At 34.3% G+C, this 19,858-nt stretch overlaps 1 protein-coding gene across 2 annotated transcripts in view; it reads left to right on the forward strand.

Moving 5' to 3' along the window:
• LOC110116560 (exosome complex component CSL4) overlaps window positions 1-16,167 on the forward strand; it is a 39,924-nt gene extending 23,757 nt beyond the window's left edge. For both annotated transcript variants that reach the window (XM_028700353.1, XM_020850202.2), the window contains exon 6: window positions 15,895-16,167. In XM_028700353.1, coding sequence (XP_028556186.1) covers window positions 15,895-15,983 — 89 coding nt within the window. In that variant the 3' untranslated portion in view covers window positions 15,984-16,167. The remainder of the gene's footprint in view (window positions 1-15,894) is intronic.
• The last annotated feature ends 3,691 nt before the right edge of the window (window positions 16,168-19,858 follow it).

Below are 19,858 nucleotides of genomic sequence, written 5' to 3' on the forward strand. Positions count from 1 at the left end.
GGGAACTCGGTGCGACACCTACGACGAGATAGGTGAGCGACCCCTTGGCTCTAAAACCCTGTCCTCAGTGTATGCGACGAGCCGGTCAACCACCTATGCACGCTTTTCTTAGCATGATAGGAGGGGATCTGGTGAGACGCATACGACGCGGTAAGTGAGCCTGGTACACGCTTTTCTTAGCATGACCGAGACAACTCTTAAGTACCCGTACGCGGCTCTGTACCTGCGGGAAAACAACTACTCTTTTCGTGTAACAGGTATCGAAGACCCATGCACGCCTTTCTTGGCGTGGTGGGGGCAAAGACTTTACACGGCCACGGTGTCCTCATAGGAGGGCACCTACCATGCACGTTTTTTTAGCGTGGTGGGAAAGGCCCAGTTTTCTGTAGTATTCCCCTAAAACGGGGGAGACGCCGGGAGGTTGTCAAAATTTCGGGTGAAATATGACTGTACTCGGACCTGTTTGAACTCAAAAGAACAAGAATTTGGACTCAGAAGAGTAGTGAACTTGTGGACCAAATGCAAATGACTGACAATAAAAACTTAAACCTAATAAAAAGCCTAAATTTGGACTTTAATGAATTAAGCAGAATAAGAACTTGAATTTGGACTTCTAATTAAGCTAATACAAAACTCCAACTCAAACTAAATGTCAACTCCAAGTACAACCAGCTGCTTGATGATTGAGATGCAAGAACTATTAAGTGACACGCTCACAAGCAGCAATAATTCAATGTCAAACAAATATATGGAACATTTGCAAGTCACAGTAGTCAAATATGCAACATGAAATGTTCACAAGTGGAAGTGGATGACGTATAACAAGTGCAAATGCCTGTGGACATTTGTAGAAGACCCACTTTGCACACAACAAGTGATTTACAAAGAGAATGCAAGGAATCTACTACAAATGTTTAGATGCCTATACATCCTATCATGAGGCAGTGGAAGATAGATGTACCTGTCTTATGCAAGCTGAGGAGATTTGATATTCAACAAATGCAAGTACCTACAATCCTTTGTAGGAGGCCCGCCATACATTCAACACATGTTCGTAAACAAATGTGAAAGATTTGCAATACATCACAAACATGTATAAGCATAATGCAACAAACTCCTACAACAATCCCGACGAGGTTAAAAGCAATGTACTCACAAGGACAACAAATGGCTGCATAATGTATATGTCCCCTAAGTGCATTATTGAAACCTCCAACACTAGTAACAATGTCTGTTGATTGAAGAAGGAGACACTGGAGACCGATAGTGGAAGATCCATCCCTACAAACAAGTACACTCAATACCACCTGAGATTAGTGAAAGGTGGACATGATGCAGAAGTAATGGCTCCTCTATGAATACTTCCAGGAGGTCGTAGTAGATACAACGGGTCCCTACAAACAAACACGAGCTACTTGTGGGTAACAACAATGGGTATATCATAAGTACAACAAACCCTTGTGGACATAAGTACAGATGTCACCTACGACAATGATGATTAAGATCTACGAGTACGTCGGGTATGAAGGCACGATGTACGAAAAAGAACACCCCCTGGCAGGAGGGAAGGGATGCTTAAACAAATTAAAAATAAACTTTCTGGTGTTCCAAAGTTTCTTCTTAGTCCTATACTTATGAAGAAAATAGTTTTGGTGTTCATAAACACCAGAAGTAACAAGTCTATTCACTAAAGAGCTTGAAAATAGTCCCTTTCAGGGTAGTGGCCACGAATTTTAAGGACCTCCCTGGTGAATGAGAAAAGGGGAGTCAACATCAAGATGATGAGATGCCTCATGACATCCAAATAACATCGCCATCTGATCCGCAACACTTGTACTAGCAGACAGAAGGAGTGTATAAGCTCTCAAATGAAATATTGTGCATTCAAATGGCAATTATCTGCACAACTAAATTATTTCAAAATACCCCTGTACATGCACGTAGTTTTGTATACACATAGGTACACTAAAGGGAAAAATACAATCTAGACCCGCATGGGCCCCGACGAGCATGTTATTGATACAAACGTGACGCCTAGGAATGTTGTGCGGGTCGATAAGTGAATTCAAGTTCAAATCCGATCCTCTATACTGATCAATAGAAGTCGACAGGGTTCGAACTATCAAACAAATGCACAGTTGTAGTGATCGATGTATTTGTTTTAATACATTCATATTAGATCTTCAAGGCCTATAATAAAAAAAATTCACTAAAAAAAGCCTACGAAACCCGATCCTCCTAAGCAGATAAAGAGGAGTCGATAGGGTTCAAGCCATCAAAACAAATATTCGGTTGTAACGACTGTTATATTTGTTTTAATACATTTATATTAGGCCTTCAAGGCCTATAATCAAGAGAATTCACTAATAAAGACATAAAACCTACGAAACTCGATCCTCCTAAGCGGGTAAATAGGAGTAGACAGGGTTCGAATCATCGGATAAATATACGGTCACAAAGTTGACCGAAATATTTATTTTATACATTCATATTAGGCCTTCGAGGGCTTTAACAAATGAAATTCACAAACAAAGGCATGAAGCCCGAGGAACCCGATCCTCTATTGACAGCTCAACAAAGTCGACAAGATTCATCCACAAAATGAAAATATTTTCAAATAAATTGCCCTATACCCCGATGATGGCCGTGTTAAATGTTTATCTAAATCGGAGGGGTTCATTCCAAATACTTCAAAATGCCCTCAAACTCCACAAAATTCAAATATCTTCAAGGGACCCCAATGTCACCCCGATGATGGCCATGTTGAACGAAAATCTCAACCGGAGGGGTCAAAAATAATTTCAAATGCCTTCCAAACTCCATTCCAAATGCCCACAAAATCCAAAAATACCCAAAATCTAGATATTTAAAATTGAAATCAAATCATTAAACACTTAAAGCAAATATCCATCCATCCTCCGCAATAGTTTGTTGTGGTGGACAAATAAAAATTTACTTCAGCTCACATAGAGCCAAATGCTTGGTCGAAAATATCACTAGGATCCATTCTCAAACAATCTCCTGCCAGTAAAAACGTGTCCTCTACCCGATGGTTTTGCCGGCAAATGGCACCGCAGGATAAATGGTTATGACTCAGGGCCCTCTAAACCGAGTGGTTTAGCCGCCAAATTGCACTACAAAATACCGGTTATGGCCAGAGTCAATACGCTCCTTAATGGCATCAAATCCTTGAGATATGAATCAATAGAATATGATCGATAGGGCACAAAGCCCTCTGTTAGCTATGGTGGATTCAAATTTATCTCCTTAGGCAAGCATTCCTTCTAGGTCTACAAGGTTCCCTTAGACGAAGCAACCCATGGCTGCTGACAAGGTTCCTTCTGTCAAGTTGGGTCGATTACTTCCTCTGACTAAGTAGACCAGGGACCACGATGGCGCGGGACGACGGAACCATGGAATCTTGATCGAGTCCATCATCCATTCCCCCACCATCCGCTTTAAGTGTAAGATGGTGAAATTTCTAATTTTAAATATCAAATCTTTCAAATCCTTCCAATTTCCACATTTCTATTCCCAATGCTGCTACTATATGCCATATAACACGTATCCGATTGACGACTAGCCTTAATCAAAAGTTATCTCTCGTTAGTGGGAGGGGTAATTAACTATAGGGGCTTGCGCTTATAGGAAACCAGAACTCAGATCATAAAGTCCTCACCAAATGAGGGTGAAATCTCTGGGTAGTATCTTATATACAAATCCATCTACCTTCCAAAATTTACCCTAGAACTTAATTTGTTAAAACTCCATCGCCAAAAGAAAAAGCAAACTGCCTGGCGGAGGCCGGGGCCGAATTTTCGGAGCCCACAACAACACTTAATTTTATACTTCTCTTTTAATTGCCAACGTTCTGCGCCATAAAACATTGCAGGTCTCACTACCATCTTATATAATTTTTCCTTAAGCTTGATGGGTATTTTCTATCACACAATAGGCATGATGCATTTTTCCACTTTAACCATCCAACTTGAATTCTACTAATAATAACTCCATCTATTTCACCTTCACTCTAAACAATAATCCCTAGATATCGAAATCATTTACTCTTATTAATGATTTAATCGCCCAAAGTCATAATCCCCTACTAGATCTATCACTATTAAAATTATACTTCATGTATTCGATTTTAGATCTAAATGAAAATCTTTAGACTCTAAGGTTGACCTCCATAATTCAAGTTTACCACCTTGTGTTTGAACAATAATCACTACATATCCCTTCACTCTAAACAATAATCCCTACATATCCTTAATGACTTGAATACAAGCATTATTAACCCCTTTCTTTTCTAGAACTCTGCTTAGCACTTCTCTTGTAACTTTATTATATGCTTTCTCTAAATCAATAAATATTATATGTAGGTCATCATTATTCTCTCCATACTTCTCCATCAAATCTCTCAATAAATGTATAGCTTCCATAGTAGACCTACCCGATATGAATCTAAATTGATTTTGAGAAACATTAATATCATGTCATAACCTATGATTAATAACTATCTCCCATAGTTTTAAAATATGACACATTAACTTAATTCTTCTATAATTCGCACTCTTGTGCATTATTTTTATTCTTAAAAATAGTAATCGACCCAACATTTCACTCATCTGGCATCTTTTTAGTCCTCAAAATAATATTGAAAGTTTTATAAGCCAATAAATCCTTCCTCTTCTATGCATTTCCACATATCTATTGGAATATTAATATAGATGCATGTAAAATAATGAATTATGCAAGGTGCTGATATGTAAATTAAAATGTATTAAAAAAATGAAAATGAGAAATTAGGTAAGTTATTGGTTTACATCGATATTTATATTTTTATTTATTTCATTTTATAAGAAAATAATAGTAATAATAATAATAATAATAAGATTTATAAATGAACCCCCCAACACCTATTGTCATACACAAAGCATATATAAGATAAGAGTACCCTAACCAAACAAATGTGGTACCCCTAATGATGTACATAAGAGACGAAAAAATTAAGTTTTCTCACATCAATGAAATAACCCATTTAAATTGAATAGTTCAAAATGGCACGATCACGGGTGATTTCACTGATATTTTGACTAGGTAACAAACAAGTAGAAATGAAATAATGCCAGGCTTTGGAAGTTTTCGTCATATAAGTAGGAAAATTTATGATTCCTTTTTTTTTTTTCACTGAGCTCCACTATTAGGTCCACACAAAATATTTAGGATCTCTTCAGGATTTATAGGTGTATTAGTAAGAGCATTATATTCATCAAATTCAAGGTCTCTAAGGCTGTAAATTTTGTTAATAGCTGTTGATTCAAAAGGGACCCGCTTACCCCGAACATAGCATCTATTATCCACTCTTTTTTTCATTTGTAAAAAATTATCATACACATTAATAATAACAGCACATGGCTTTTCACAGAAACTTTCCTAGCCTCTACTCGCTATGATTTGCATAATGGGTTGACTGGAATCTGAAACCCTCGTTCTGGAATCTGTTGCTTGTTTACAACTAAGTCAGCAAATCTAGATTCAGCATTAGAAGAGTTGAATTTGCTCTTATCAAAAGAAGAAGAAGCCCTTTTCTTGGCGAACATCTTAGGAGCCATTATACTAGAGAGAATTTCAAAGAAAAGAGAAGAGTTTGAAGGAAATGGAAGGTGTGAATGAAATGAAAATTGATCCCCTGCTTACAACATGATGAAGCACTGCGGTGTTGCGAGACATGGTTCTAAGACGCTCAATGTAGGAACAAAATGACCGAATGGTCAACCGACAAGCACAGCAGCGGTTCAGGCAGTGTGCGCAATGATGTTGGTTTTTGAAAATTGGAGCGTCTCTTTGGAAAGGGCCACCCCCGCGATATTTAACATGTGTCGATGTCGTAACGCTTATGTCAAGGAACCGTTGTGGCGCTATAAATATAATAATTATGATGCATAGTGATGCTGCGGCGTTGGTTAGTAATGCCACGATCCTCACCTAATTTTTATAATTAAAGTTATAATCGTATAATGTACTTTCTACTTTGGCAGAGGCACACTTTTTGACATGAATAACTGAGCGTGGCGGCGCTAAAACAAGCAGCTCTGTGGCTCTCTACTTATTAACACAAAACATATTGCAAACTATTCAAGATAACAACAAATGTAATAATGAATATGCAATCACCAACAAATCAAATAAGATAAAGGATTTAAGTAAGTCTAATTATGCAATTAATTCAATAATCTAATTAAAATTTGCAAAAAGAGAAATACTTCCCCGACAATGATGCCAAAAACTTGATGGGGTATGTGGAGTAAACTTTTGAATTATGAAAATATTTAAGACTTTCTCCCCTAAACAATACTTAAATTTTTTTTATATATGAAAAATTATAAACCCCACTTAATATACGTAATTATATGTGCCAAATCAAGTATTAAATTGATAGAGTGGAGTGTCGAACCCACGAGGAAGTATGTTTTTTAGCAATCAACTACTACTATTAACTCTAATTGCAAAATTATCCTACTGAAGTAAAAATGTTGATTGTGGGGATTCATTTACTGAATAAAAACATAAAATAATGAATACAATATTTAAATAAAATATTTTGGTTTGATGAATGTAAATTATATATCTTTCCTAATAAATTTCATATTTGTAATGTGATTCAGAGTATATGCTCCCTAGATTTTTGTCGAGCTTGTAAGGTAAAAGTAATATCTACTGACCTCCTACTGTTATATCGTATCCTTAAGAACCTAACATATTTGACATCTTATGTCTAGCTATACAAATATACTATTTTAATATTCTTTGTTCTGGCATTCCTCCGTCGAAGCTATACATCACACTAGGTTTTTACTACACATATGGTCATTATGTGCATTAAATAAAAAATAGTATAATATTGAAAACATCATTTAACATTAGAGCATAAGAATCTTCATTAGTACTTAATATGCTTTCTACATCATCAATCCAAAACTAGAGAATTAGACAGACATGGTAGAAAAGATAAGATAACTCATTTTCATTTAAATCATGGATGAACGAAAATACAAAAAAATGATATCATCAGGAAGGATCAGTGTATCTACTCTACACTCCTTCCTTAATGTATGGAGTTGCTCAAACAAACACTAACTAAACACTCTAATGATTGTATAAGTACTTCCCTAGTCTGCCTTAGAATTGACTCTAAATGAAATTTAAAGAAGTACTATGAAAAGTACTGAAATTATACAAAGGACTAAACTCTGTTATAAACATAATACATTGACTATTTATAGGAAAACACAAATTAGACAACTAGAGCTGCAGCGCTTGAAAGATTGGCACCGCTGCACCCATAAATTGTAATAATGTCGCTGTGCTGGTGTTTGTACTCAGTTGTGGTGCTTGCTGATGTAGATTAGTTACATTGTGAATAGTCACGTTGCTTCGCTGGCAGATCGTGTCCTTTGGAAGTTACAACTGTTATGCCGTAGCACTGATGACTTTCGAACGCTGTGGCGTCCGAGTGACAAATTTGGTGCCAAGGCGTGATAGGTTGTGACGCCATGACGCTTGAAGATAGTGAACACGGTGCCGCCAAGCTGATCATTTTGACACTATGCCACTATCAAATAGAGAAGTCTGCATTTCCATGTCAATATTGTGGTGCTTTGGCGGTGTCCTTGATGGCGCTGCAACTTTAATTCTTCAGATACTACGGTGCCGGATGATACTTAGAATTGTATCTTTTTTTGTATTTTTCCGCACATCACAACTAAAATATGTTTTCACTTAAAATATAACTTATGAAATAATACATTATTTACACTTATCACATATTCATTTTAATCTTCTTGGATATGTTTGTAGGGTGGCTTGCATGGTGAATTTGCTCGTTAATGTTTGCATTTCTGTCGACATGATAACTTCTCGATATTCATTGGAAATTTTATGTTGTTGATTATACGAAAATCAACACAATCTCTCCTAAATTCTTATTGTAGTTAGGCTTTGAGTTTGGTACATGACACATCCTCTGCTTTTCATTCATGTTAATTTAAGTGACCAGGACTATTAGTATTTGTATTTTAGTTGTGCTCGTGTATTTGTTGATTTAATGTCTAGTTTCCTACTTAGTGATTTAAGTTTTATTCCCAGTGATCAAGTTCGCAAGTTCTATTCTTTGCATTTGTTTAATTTCAGGTCCTCTGTTTGCTTGAAAATTTGGCAACCCTCTGTCATCTCTCCTGTTAGGAGAATTTTGGAGAGCTGAGCCTTCCCACCACTCTTGGAAAAGCATATATATTGTGTTAGGCACACTGCGGCAGTGATTTTTAATCCCACTATGCTAATAAATACATGTATGGGTCATTAAGGTATCTGTTTGAAATATTTACATTTTTCCCCGCATACATGGAGGCACATGCATGGGTTTAGGAGTGTCTCGACCATACTAAGGAAAGCGTGTACAGGGCCTATTTTCCTCGCTGCGAGTGTCTCACCGGATTCCCTTCCACCACGCTAAGAATAACGTATATAGGTGATCCCTCGGAGCGCCGCGAGAGCTAAAAATAGGATTTGAGACGAGCGGCGTCGGCGCCAAATAAAGGTACGATTGTCCCATTTTTGTTTTTTTAATTAATAAAAATGATAATAATATTATTATCATAAATAATACTAGTATTAATATTTATATTTTTCATAACAATCATTTTATATTAGCTGAAAGAGAAAAATAATGTAAAATGATCAATTGTGCCTCAATTTGTGTGTTGTCGCCTCAAGATCCATGCTGCTTTTCTCGAGTGAATTTCGTTTAGCGAAATTACAGTTTATTTTAAATATTGTCAACGCTCCGAACGCAACGTAGCATGTTAATTTTGGATGTTGTTCGTCGATTTTGACTGTTTCCCTCAGATTTACTATGAGGGGCTTCCTCTTAGTTAAATTCGATGCTTTGATAGCAACGACGCATTCTGTTCGGTGATCAGAGGCCATTTGACCACTTAAGTGATGTGTCGCGCCTACCAACCGTCACTTAAGCTGCCAAATTTACCTTGTCTTACAGATCTTTTGTGTATGAGTCAACATTATTAAAAGCTAAAATATTTGCATCACATATTACTTTCTTAGACTCCTTATAGGTCTCTTTATATCTTTTTGAATTATTATGTTTTATATTTAAAAACCATATTACTTGCATATTTTGATTCCATCACCAACTATTTTTACTATTAATAGTTTCTCTTTTGATACTTTAAGCAGATCTTTTGCAACATTTTTAATATCTCTAGCTATTTTTTCTCACATAACATTAGCTTCCTTATGCACAGATAAAATGTTAAGATGTACAATCTTTCTCTCAAAAATAATTTTATTAAATTTTTTTAAATGACCCAATCTAATCCTGGAACAATATTTTATTTTATTTTTATATTCTGCTCTTTCATCTTAAAGTTCAAAACTAAGAAATGATTTTGAGTACGTGAAGTTTCACTCAGAATAACATTACAATTTTTGCAATCTAGACAATTTATTTATTTTTTAAAGAAAATACTCAATTTGAATTTTATAAATCCATTCTTATAAGTGATGAAATGCTCATTTATTTTTGAAATAAGGTATTTGTAATTACAAAATCTTAAGCTATGTCAAAATCTAATATGGTTTTATCACCTTCATTAGTCGCTCCAAACCCATTATCACTATTTTTGCGGGCTAGAATATACGCGGCGATAGAGTTATAATCACACGTTTTAGCATCGTACATATATCCAGCTCACACATAAAGAAAACAAGATATTATACATACAAAACTTTGAAAAGGGAACAACCACGGGATCGGGTCCAATTGAAAATGATTCCACTAGAATTCAAGTAGATTATAGCAGGATGACTCGTCCTTGAGGGAGATCAGATTACAAATGTCAATCGCATGGTTGAAATCTAGTGACAAATGGAAATGAAGGTTTGGCGTCACTTAGTGATCCGTCGGAAGTCTAGCATTACTTGGAAATTCGAGCGTCAGGTAGATAAAATGGAACTCTTATTCCAATTCAATGGAAGATCCCTATCATTTATGGTTTTGAGAATTCGGTAAACCGTTCTCAGACGGAGCTGTTCTGGAGCTGGATCAAGAAAGCTAAGCTTAATCTGAAGGTGGAGACATTTTTGTGGAGGATTTATAATAATGGCTTGCCTTCAAATAACTTCCTTGAACATAGAAGATTGCAAAGGAATAATCTTTGCCCAAGAAGTTGTAATGTTGCTGAAAACAGAGATCACTTAACAGCCAAATGTCAAAAGCTGAAGGAAGTTCTTAAACAAATTAAGGAATGGGGCTTTTCTTTTCATGAATTTGATTCTTTATCTGATTGTTGCAAGTATTTATCTTTCCGTAATCCCTTTATGATTAATCTATATTGTACGGTGGTGTACTTAACATGGAAGTCTAGAAATAATCTTATACATAATGGGAAGGAAGATAGCTCTTTATATATTGCTTCCAATGCAATAAGCTATGCTTCAATTTCTGTCCAAGGGATTAATAGATTCTCGGGTATATGGGATGTTAACCAACCTTCCAGGTTGTCTGACCCTCATTGGCACCCCCCTCCACCCGATTGGCTTAAAGTAAATGTGGATGCTTCATTACTTTCTTCTTATAAAGTCGGCATTGGAGGTGTGTTCCATGATCACAAAGGATGATTTCTTCTAGCATTTGGGAAACCGTACAACCATTGGGATATATCTTCCTTGGAGTTATTGGCAACTCAATCTATTAAGGAAGTTTTGAAAGATTGGATGTTTAAATACAAAAGAATCATTATTGAAGGTGACAATCTTAATGTCATGGAATTCTTGAAGAAGGCTAAACAAAGTGGAGGTACAAGGTATGAAGATATTCATCTATTTAGTGAATTTAACAATGTCATTTTCAATTGTGTTGATAGAAGTAACAAATTGGCCGACTTATGTGCTAATTATGGTATTATGAGCCAATTTATTTTGGAGGATGTTAGTATTGATAAGATTCCTCCTTTATTCATGTCTTTGTACAGGAGGAATCTTATGTTTTGGCTCATTAGAGTTGTAATAATTTCTTAGTTCTTTTCTTTAATGCTATTTAATACATTTCCTTCAAAAAAAAAAGGTAGTGGTCTAGCAGAAGTCCGGCCTTAGGTGGTGGTCCGACGGAGCTCAGGGCCTCAAGTGGTGGTCCGGCGGAGCTCAGGGCCTTAAGTGGTGGTTCGGCGGATCTTGGGGCCTCAAGTCATGGTCCAGCAGAACTCAGGGCCTGAAGTGGTGGTTCGGCAAAGCTCAGGGTCTGAAGTGGTCGTCCGGCGGAACTCAGGGCTTCAAGTGGTGGTCCGGCGAAACTCCATGCGGTGGTCGAGGAGGAAAGGAGGCAAGAGAAATCTCCGTTCTCTCTCTTGAATTATTAGGCTTAGGGGCCCCTTTTCAAGAGGAAGGAGGGGTCTATTTATAGATTTCCTAGAGTGAGATGACCCATAAATAGGAGGATCAAGGGCAAATGGGGAGTGGTTTAGATGGACGACAGATATTGAATCCCTTAATCGTGGACAGTTCGCTAGACATTTAAATGTCTTAATAATGTCAGAATTATGTGGTCTTAGGCTCATTGGATTTGTCTCGTCGAGTCGCTCGAATCGACTAGAAGCATGTGACGTTTGGAAACCATTAGGTAATCCAAATTATGGTTCGCAACAATGCTTCGGGCCCTTGATTTGGGCTCAGATTGAGTCGAATTTGGTGTCGTTGGGTTCATATTTTTTAGACGTTCAGTCCGACTGTAAGTTCGCTGAAATTAGAGTTTGGATGATCCCAATTTTTGTTTTGGAAGTTTCTAACTTGGTTTTTCCTCGAGATTCATGCCCGATCTAGATAATTTTTGAGGATGCATTATCATGAATACTTTTAAAATCATCTACCTCTTTACCAACATATCCATTTAAATCTCATCCAATAAAAAAAAATTTATTCAAGAGGTACTTTTGTATTAATTCTTCTAAGCCATTCTAAAATTTTAAATTGAATGCATATCAAAATCTACTTAAGGATCATAAACACTTATAATATTAATAATTTTAGCATTAACAATAATATTTAAAATTATAATTCTATCTTCAATTCTATTAATTTTTATATTATCCTTCAAACTCTCATTTATAATTACACCACCATTTCTAGTACGACTCCTACTAGAATGCCATAGTTTAAATCTTAAATTATCAATCTCCTTAGCTTTCTCTTCAACCCATTTAGTTTCTTTAATATATAGAAATATTTATTTTCCTATGAATCATAATATCTATTAATTTATCTATAAGAGAACCTATATTCCGAATTCCTATCCTAATTTTAGTTTCACGGACTAGCTTATTTGTCCACATCCATCCATGATGTTGGAATCCTTTCTTATTTAACACTGCACCTGAGTGTCGGTGCAACAACTTTTGCACAATTTTTTAAAGAATTAAGAGAAGTTTGAAAGAATTTAAAGAACTTTTCCAATTTCACAAAGCATATGTTTAAATAGATAATGAACTAGCTATCATGATGCTTTCTTTTGAAAGTTTGCTTCTAAGTTTGTACTACTAATACAGCATAATGAAAATGAGAATGAATAAGCAAAGAGAGCCGATGAAGAAAAGAATCAAAATACACTTTTTTATTATTTATCTATTGATATGTTCACAAAGGAGTATAATTCTTGTAAGAGTTCAAGAGGACATGAATATGACCCACTATAGTGGACCAAAAAGGAGGTTGGCCATGTATCGAGGAGGCCAAACATGATATTGGGACATGCTTGATGGATTTGAAGGAGATAATTTTTTTTTATGAAAGTTTCATAGTAATATTAATTCCTTTCATGTAGGTAAAATTCATTGTTTGGGATAGCATACAACTTCATATTCAATCATGATTGATCTATCTATGATCAATCAGAATATGCCAGCCTTATGGTAAAAGCTTGGGCATCATGTAGATTAGTTATGTCGAAGAAATTATGCAGATTTGTTGTTTCATTAAAAAGAATCATAAAGGGGTTGACCACGTGTTGGAAAAATAATTTAGAATGGAGTAGAAATAATCCAACTTGTAATTAAGATCAACATCATTACTAATGTGTTTGGTCGTATTTTTTAGTGATTTTTTTTTTTTTTTTTTTTTTTTTTTTTTTTTTTTTTTTTTTTTTTTTGTGATTCATTGCATTTGTAGAACAAATTAAGCATAAAATAGGAGCTAAAAATGTAATTTACAAATATGGTGCGTGAAAGCCTTGTGGAATTTGTAGGAAAATATTAGAACAAAGGCATAGGGATTTTATTGTGGAATAGAAGTTTCGAATCTTATTGAGAGGAGAGAGAGGGAGTTGATTTGCCTTTAGAATCTGTATTCTATGGTTTCTTGTGAATTGGGTGGCATGCTGGGGAGGAAAAGAGAGCCATGGTGCCTGGTTAGCCTCCTTAGTAAAAAATGGGAGAGTAACTTGGAAAAATCATTCAATTGTATTAGGCTTAATTTTTACATCTAATAGCCTTCGATTTATAGACAAAAAAAGAGTAATCCATTTTTATCCACAAATTCAACTAAGGGGCTATTTGTTTTGAAGAGAAATGGGTGTAAAGTATTAGAAATGTAGGAGTTTTGTAAATATTGGTGTTTGTTATGATGTAAAAGAAATACAAAAATAACAACAACAACAACATCAAGCATTTATCCAACTACGTTGGGTTGGTCACATGAATCCTGTATCTCTATTGTATCTCATTAAGAGTTAAATTCTCATTTAAATCTAATAAAGAAATGTCATTTTTAATATTTGATTTAAAGTAAAAAATGCAGATTGAATTTTTATAGTATTTGAAATTCTCCCTCTAGTTCAATTTTGGTGTATTTGAAAATAATTATGTTTGTCCAAGCTCCAAATACACTTTAAATTCTTTATCATTATCGCCACTAATGCAAGTTGCCACTTACTACTGACAACTTACATTGTAGGCCGCCACCGCCACCGCCACCTTTCTATGTGGATGCTAGCGTAGCAACCGTTGGTGCCACTATAGTCCATCGGCCACCACCTTCATTGAGCTTTACACTGCATTCATTTTACTTCAATAAAAAAAAAATACTAGATTTATTTATATTCATCGTACCAACTCTAAAATATTTCAAATTTATTATATTTCTTTTATATTGTATTCTTTTTACTCTACATTCCTTTTTCAACAAATGAAACGGTCCCTAAATAAATTAATTTAAGAATTTTTAACTTAAATTTCCAAGCTCCATTGAAATTTTGGTTAGTTATGCCTTAGAAATAGACTAGGGGTGTGTGTAAGTGAGTCAAGCTGATTCGTGAGCCGGCTCGGGCTTGACTCGTTAAATGTCTCATGAACCGAGCTAACGATGCAAGTTTAAGCCATCCCCAACTCGACTCGTTAGCTCATGAGCTTGCTCGTTTAAAAAATAGTAATATAAAGTATACTTAAAATATGCAAGAATTTTGGATTTTAAGTACAAAGTTATTAAAAATGTTAAAAATTCATGTCTCACTTTCTTAAATTAAGTGATTCTATATAATTATTTTTTATGATTTCTTATTTTCTTATCATTTTATTATAATAATTTCTTAAATCATAGAAATTTTCTCTCTTTAATAATAAACGAGTCAGCTTGAACTCATAGATTAAAGTTCGTGCTCAAGTTCAAATTCGATTAATTAATCAATTTAAAGCTCAAGCCAAGGGTGACTCTTGCTGAGCTCAACTTGTTTAAACCCCTAGAAATAGTTGAAGACTTTTAAATTTTTTCCTTAAAAGGTGCTTTGCTTCTTAAAATAAAGAAGTAATTTTTTTGGTGTGATTTTAGGATAATTATCTTGAAATTTAAGTAACAATTTAGACCTTCAAAATTTTTATGTGCAAATTATCTCCAATATTAACTTACCAATTTTCTATAGAGCATCTAGGTTATCTAGATCAATTTCCGTAAAGAACCTCACTACTTAAAGTTTAGGGGATGTTTGATGATATGCAAGTTAATTGAGATTGCTTATTTAGCTATGAAGAGCCTCAATACGTATAGTTCAGGGGACTTTTGAATAATATATCAAGTGAAGTGAGATTTCTTTTTTAACTTGGCCCTATTTATTTTATTTTCATCTTTATTATTCTTGCTTTGGCCGACTGGTTCAAACAGATCATCCCCATTTCTGTGCTGTCCTCCCTCCCACTCTATTGTGATGCCCTCTCATTTCTTAATGTCTTTCTTATGTCTTCCTGCTGCTGCTATGCTCTACGTCCATGCGAACACCCTTTTTGTTACCAAGCAAAGCATTAGACGTTAGCTCTGTTTGAATTGAGTGAAATGGAAAAAGAGGAAATGGTAAAGGAATTGTATTGAAATTAGGTTTCACTTACTGGCTTGGTTGACTTAGAATTGTTTGTAAAAGTAATTTCTCTTTTTGTTTGGTCCAAAGAAATAGCCATTAAATTGAAGAATGGGAACAATCTAATACTATTTCACACTTCAGTTTCAGTTTAGGTTTCCCTCGTCGGTTTAAACAGAAAATCAAACAGTGAAATGTGCATATATTGTAATTTTCTTGGTATATCAGTTTATTATGAATGACAACTGAACTAAACAGTCAAATGTAATTGCAAGCTAATGGGGAAAAGCCAATGTTATTCACACTTCAGTTTCACTTTAGCTTTCCCACATTTGATGCAGAAGAAAATCAGTCAGTGAAATGTGCATATATTGTAATTTTCTTGGTATATCAGTTTCTTATGAATTACACCTGACCTAAACAGTCAAGATGTAATTGCATGGATTACCCTAATTGAATAATTAATAAGTTTAATTGCGTTGCAGGAGCTACCATGGTACCAATCAGTTGGACAGATATGCAATGCCCGTCAACTGGTCAGGTTGAAAAGAGAAAAGTTGCAAAAGTGCTTTAGATATTCTTCCACTTGGGAACTGAACATGGAGAGAGAATTGTGAGCTTATTCTGTAGGTTACCCTTTTTTGCTTTAAAGAGTGAGCCCTCGCATAAAGGGATACAGATTGCATTACTTTGTCCGGAAATTATCATAATTTCCTTATGTTTAGAATTTTAAATTGAAATATGTTCAATTTTTTATATTCGATTCAAAATTAATAAAAAATTTAAATTATTATTATTAACTAAATTATAAATTTTATTCACATTATTAAATTAATTAAAAAATGTTTAAAAGATATATAATATTTATGTTGAGTTTTATTACTCCAACATATCTATTTAGTCTCACATTATTTGGGAATTTTCTCTTTTTATTATTTATATAATTTCTTGGGTTTGCAAGTGTTAAAAATTCACATGGAGTGGTGGGGTTATGTTAAGATGCTTCATTGATATTTTGAGGCAAATAATTATTATAAGAATTTCATGCTTATTAAAAAATTAAGTATATTTAATTAGTTTGTTAAAATTTAAATATTATTTAATATTTTATTCTTAATATATTAAATTAATTTTTAAATAATTTAACAATTGAATTATTTGGTTCAAAGGAGCTGGGATGGGTTTCGCTTGTTGAATTGGTTGTTCTAGAAGTTCAGTTCAATTTGTTGCAGAAGCGAATTTTAAGATGGATGAGACCAGCTTCATAATCGGTTCTTGGTTGAACTGATTGGATGAGACCAGCTTCATAACCAGTCGTTCTAGTTTTGTTTTTCAAACCTTGGTAAAAATATGTAATTTTATAATGTCATCCATTATAAGCAAGCAATATTATATTAATTAATATCAAGATTATATAAATGGTTTGTTGAACTTTGGGTTTAATAATGCACTAGTAATTAGTTAGTTTGGTCTATCATAATCTATAAGTTGGCCTCTACTTTAGCCTTACCTTGAATTTATTGAAGCTTGTGTTAGCCTAAGATTGAATAGATTAGTGATGGTTAGACCAAAATTAGAATTGATTGAACCTGTAGCTCAATTTAAGGTTGCCATGGCTTCATCAAACTAAGCAAAAAATCCAAGTGGAGCCAAATGTGTTTATGAGACCTTAGGGAAGCCCAAAGCTCACTAGTCATATTGGTTGATCATTGATGTCAAAATTGACCATCATAAATGGTCATTAAGAGTCCATTTGTCAAAATGGTCCATAATTAATATAATGGAGCTAGCTAACTAAATGCCGTATGTCCTTAAACGATGATTGAACTTGATTATGGTTTATTGAGCTTTAATAAAGCTTGTTTGAGTTGATTCAAACAAACCCAAGATAACCTAAGAAGTTGTTAAGTGTAAATTATATATTGTTTATTGTGTTTGATTTTCAAAAGAAATGTATTATTTTAATTATCTTTGTACATGACGTATTTAGAAATAATAGAAAAGCGCAAGTGATAAGTAGCACCGTTGCGCCGACTTATACCACACTGCAGTGCCGAGATCAATCATGTCGAGGTGCTCATTTTCGACATTATAGCATCGATCTTCTCTATTTGCAATTGCTTCACCGGTACCATAGTTAGCACCATGGCATAATACAACATCATTGTACCAAAATTTAGCACTGCAGCGCCAAGTGTCTATAACAAATGAGTGTTGCAATGTCATGCCTTTCAATGCCTCAGTGTCAAATTCCCCATCAGTTGCCTCAATGCTCAAACTTATGGAGTGCCACAATAGACCAATTATCAACATGAGGAGCCACGCTGACTCAGCAAAAAGATGCTCCATTTCAATTAGTAAGCATGCTATATTAGCCAGTGATGCAGTGGAGTAGACTTTACTATGTCAAGATGCTATTTCATTTTTCACAACTGTGATACCAACTTATCAAGAGACATAGTGCTTGAACCCATCCCTGTACTTACTATAAATAACTTTTTGAATTCTTTTATTGAGAGAGTTATATCACTTTAGTGAAATCCTTTATTTGTAAGTGTGTTTTTTTAGTTTCCCCTTAGAATAAAGTCTAAGCGAGGCTAGAGAAGTGCAAGATATTTTTTTGTAAATATCTTATCATGTCTGTGTAAGCAACTCTGTAATTGGTGGAAGGAGTATGAAGAAGATTATTTGATCCTTCCTGGTAACAATTTTCTTATTACTTATCTTGTATCTTTACTTTCAATGAATAAAATAAATACGAGTTTGCTTGTTTACTCCTCCTTGTCTGGTTAATTCTCTAATTTTGGGATTATGATGTATATAGCATAATACGTAATAATATAGAATGTTGCACTTTAATGAATGTATTGATGTTTTCAATATCTCTCATTTTCATTTAATTCATACAATGAACATGTGTGCAATTGAAATGTAATGTGATATATAGCCTCGATGGAGGAATACTGGAGTAATCAAGTGTATTGAAATGGAATGTTGGTGTGGACATATAATGTTTGAATATTTTATGTTCTATAGAGATAAAAAACATCATATGAAGGTTGTAAACCTTTCTTTTCTCCCCTACAAGCTCGATAGAGGTCTAAGGATATATATACTATAATCCACATATATAATTAAGAGTATCATTAAGAAAGCTATGTCATATACATTCATCAATCCAAAGCACTTTATTTTCATAAGTAACTTTTTTTTAAATTTTCCTTTTAGTGTTAAAAACACAAAATATCATTTTCTATTTTTATTAGGATAAGTTGTGCATTTGAAGTAATGATAAGTATAAATTATATATTATTTAATATATTTTATTTTAGTTATTTTTTTATAGGAAAAATTAAAAAATGTCAAAAACTCTAAGGAGCATACAACGTTGCGGCATCTGACAAAATAACATCGTAGCGCTTCCTTTAATACTATCGAGTTTCCCTAATTCTGACATTGTGGTGTTGGGTTCTCTGTTTGCAAGAACTACAACGACAACACGGTCAGCACCGCAGTATTATTCGTGTTGCAACATAAGAAAGTTAGCTTGGAAGCTCTGATTCACTATTTTAAAATGCCACGACGCATAATTTCTTATGCTTTGGCACTATTTATCTACTTGGGCGCCACAGCGCTCAAATGTCTATAACGTTGTGGTGTTGTAGTTATAACTTGCAAGGACCACGTTCTATTAGTAAAGAAATGAGATTATTCAATAAGTAACTGATATATGTCAGCAAGCACCATGGTGGTGCAAAAGCTTTAGTACTAGTTCATTTCAAGGGCGTCATGGTGCCATTCTTTTAAGCGCCGCAATGCCATATGTCATTTTATATATTTTTTTTATAAATAGTTATGATGTTATATTTATAAGGAAGTTCAGTCGCTTATGTAAATTTAGTACTTTTTAGAGTTCCATCTTAGAGTGAAATCTAACGGAGGCTAACGAAGTATAAGATACAATCATTTGGAGTGTTTAGCCTGTTAAAACAACTCTATAAGTTAAATATAGGAGTGCATTAGAGATACTTTGATCCTTCCTAGTGATATCACTGTTGTACTTTTCATTCTTCCATGAGTTTAATGAAAATGAATTTCCTAGTTAATCATTTTATGTCTGGCTAATTCTCTATTTTTTATTGATGATATAAAATGTATGTTAAATACTAATGAAGAAACTTATTCTATAAATATTAAAAGATATTTTCTCGTTCTTTATTTAATGCACATAGTGGCCATATGTGTAGTTAAAATATAGTGTTAATCTCAATAGAGGAATGCAAAAATAATTAGGAATATTGAGATAAGATGTTTGCATGCCTAGACATATGATGTAAAATATTCTCTGGTTTTTAAGGAGATATTATAACTATAAGGAGGTTAGCATATATCCTTTTCACCCGTAAATACTTGATAGAGATCTAGAGATGTATATGCTCTGAATCACAT

This window comes from Dendrobium catenatum, unplaced genomic scaffold, assembly GCF_001605985.2.
Source record: "Dendrobium catenatum unplaced genomic scaffold, ASM160598v2 fragScaff_scaffold_1493, whole genome shotgun sequence".
Classification (NCBI taxonomy): Eukaryota; Viridiplantae; Streptophyta; class Magnoliopsida; order Asparagales; family Orchidaceae; genus Dendrobium; species Dendrobium catenatum.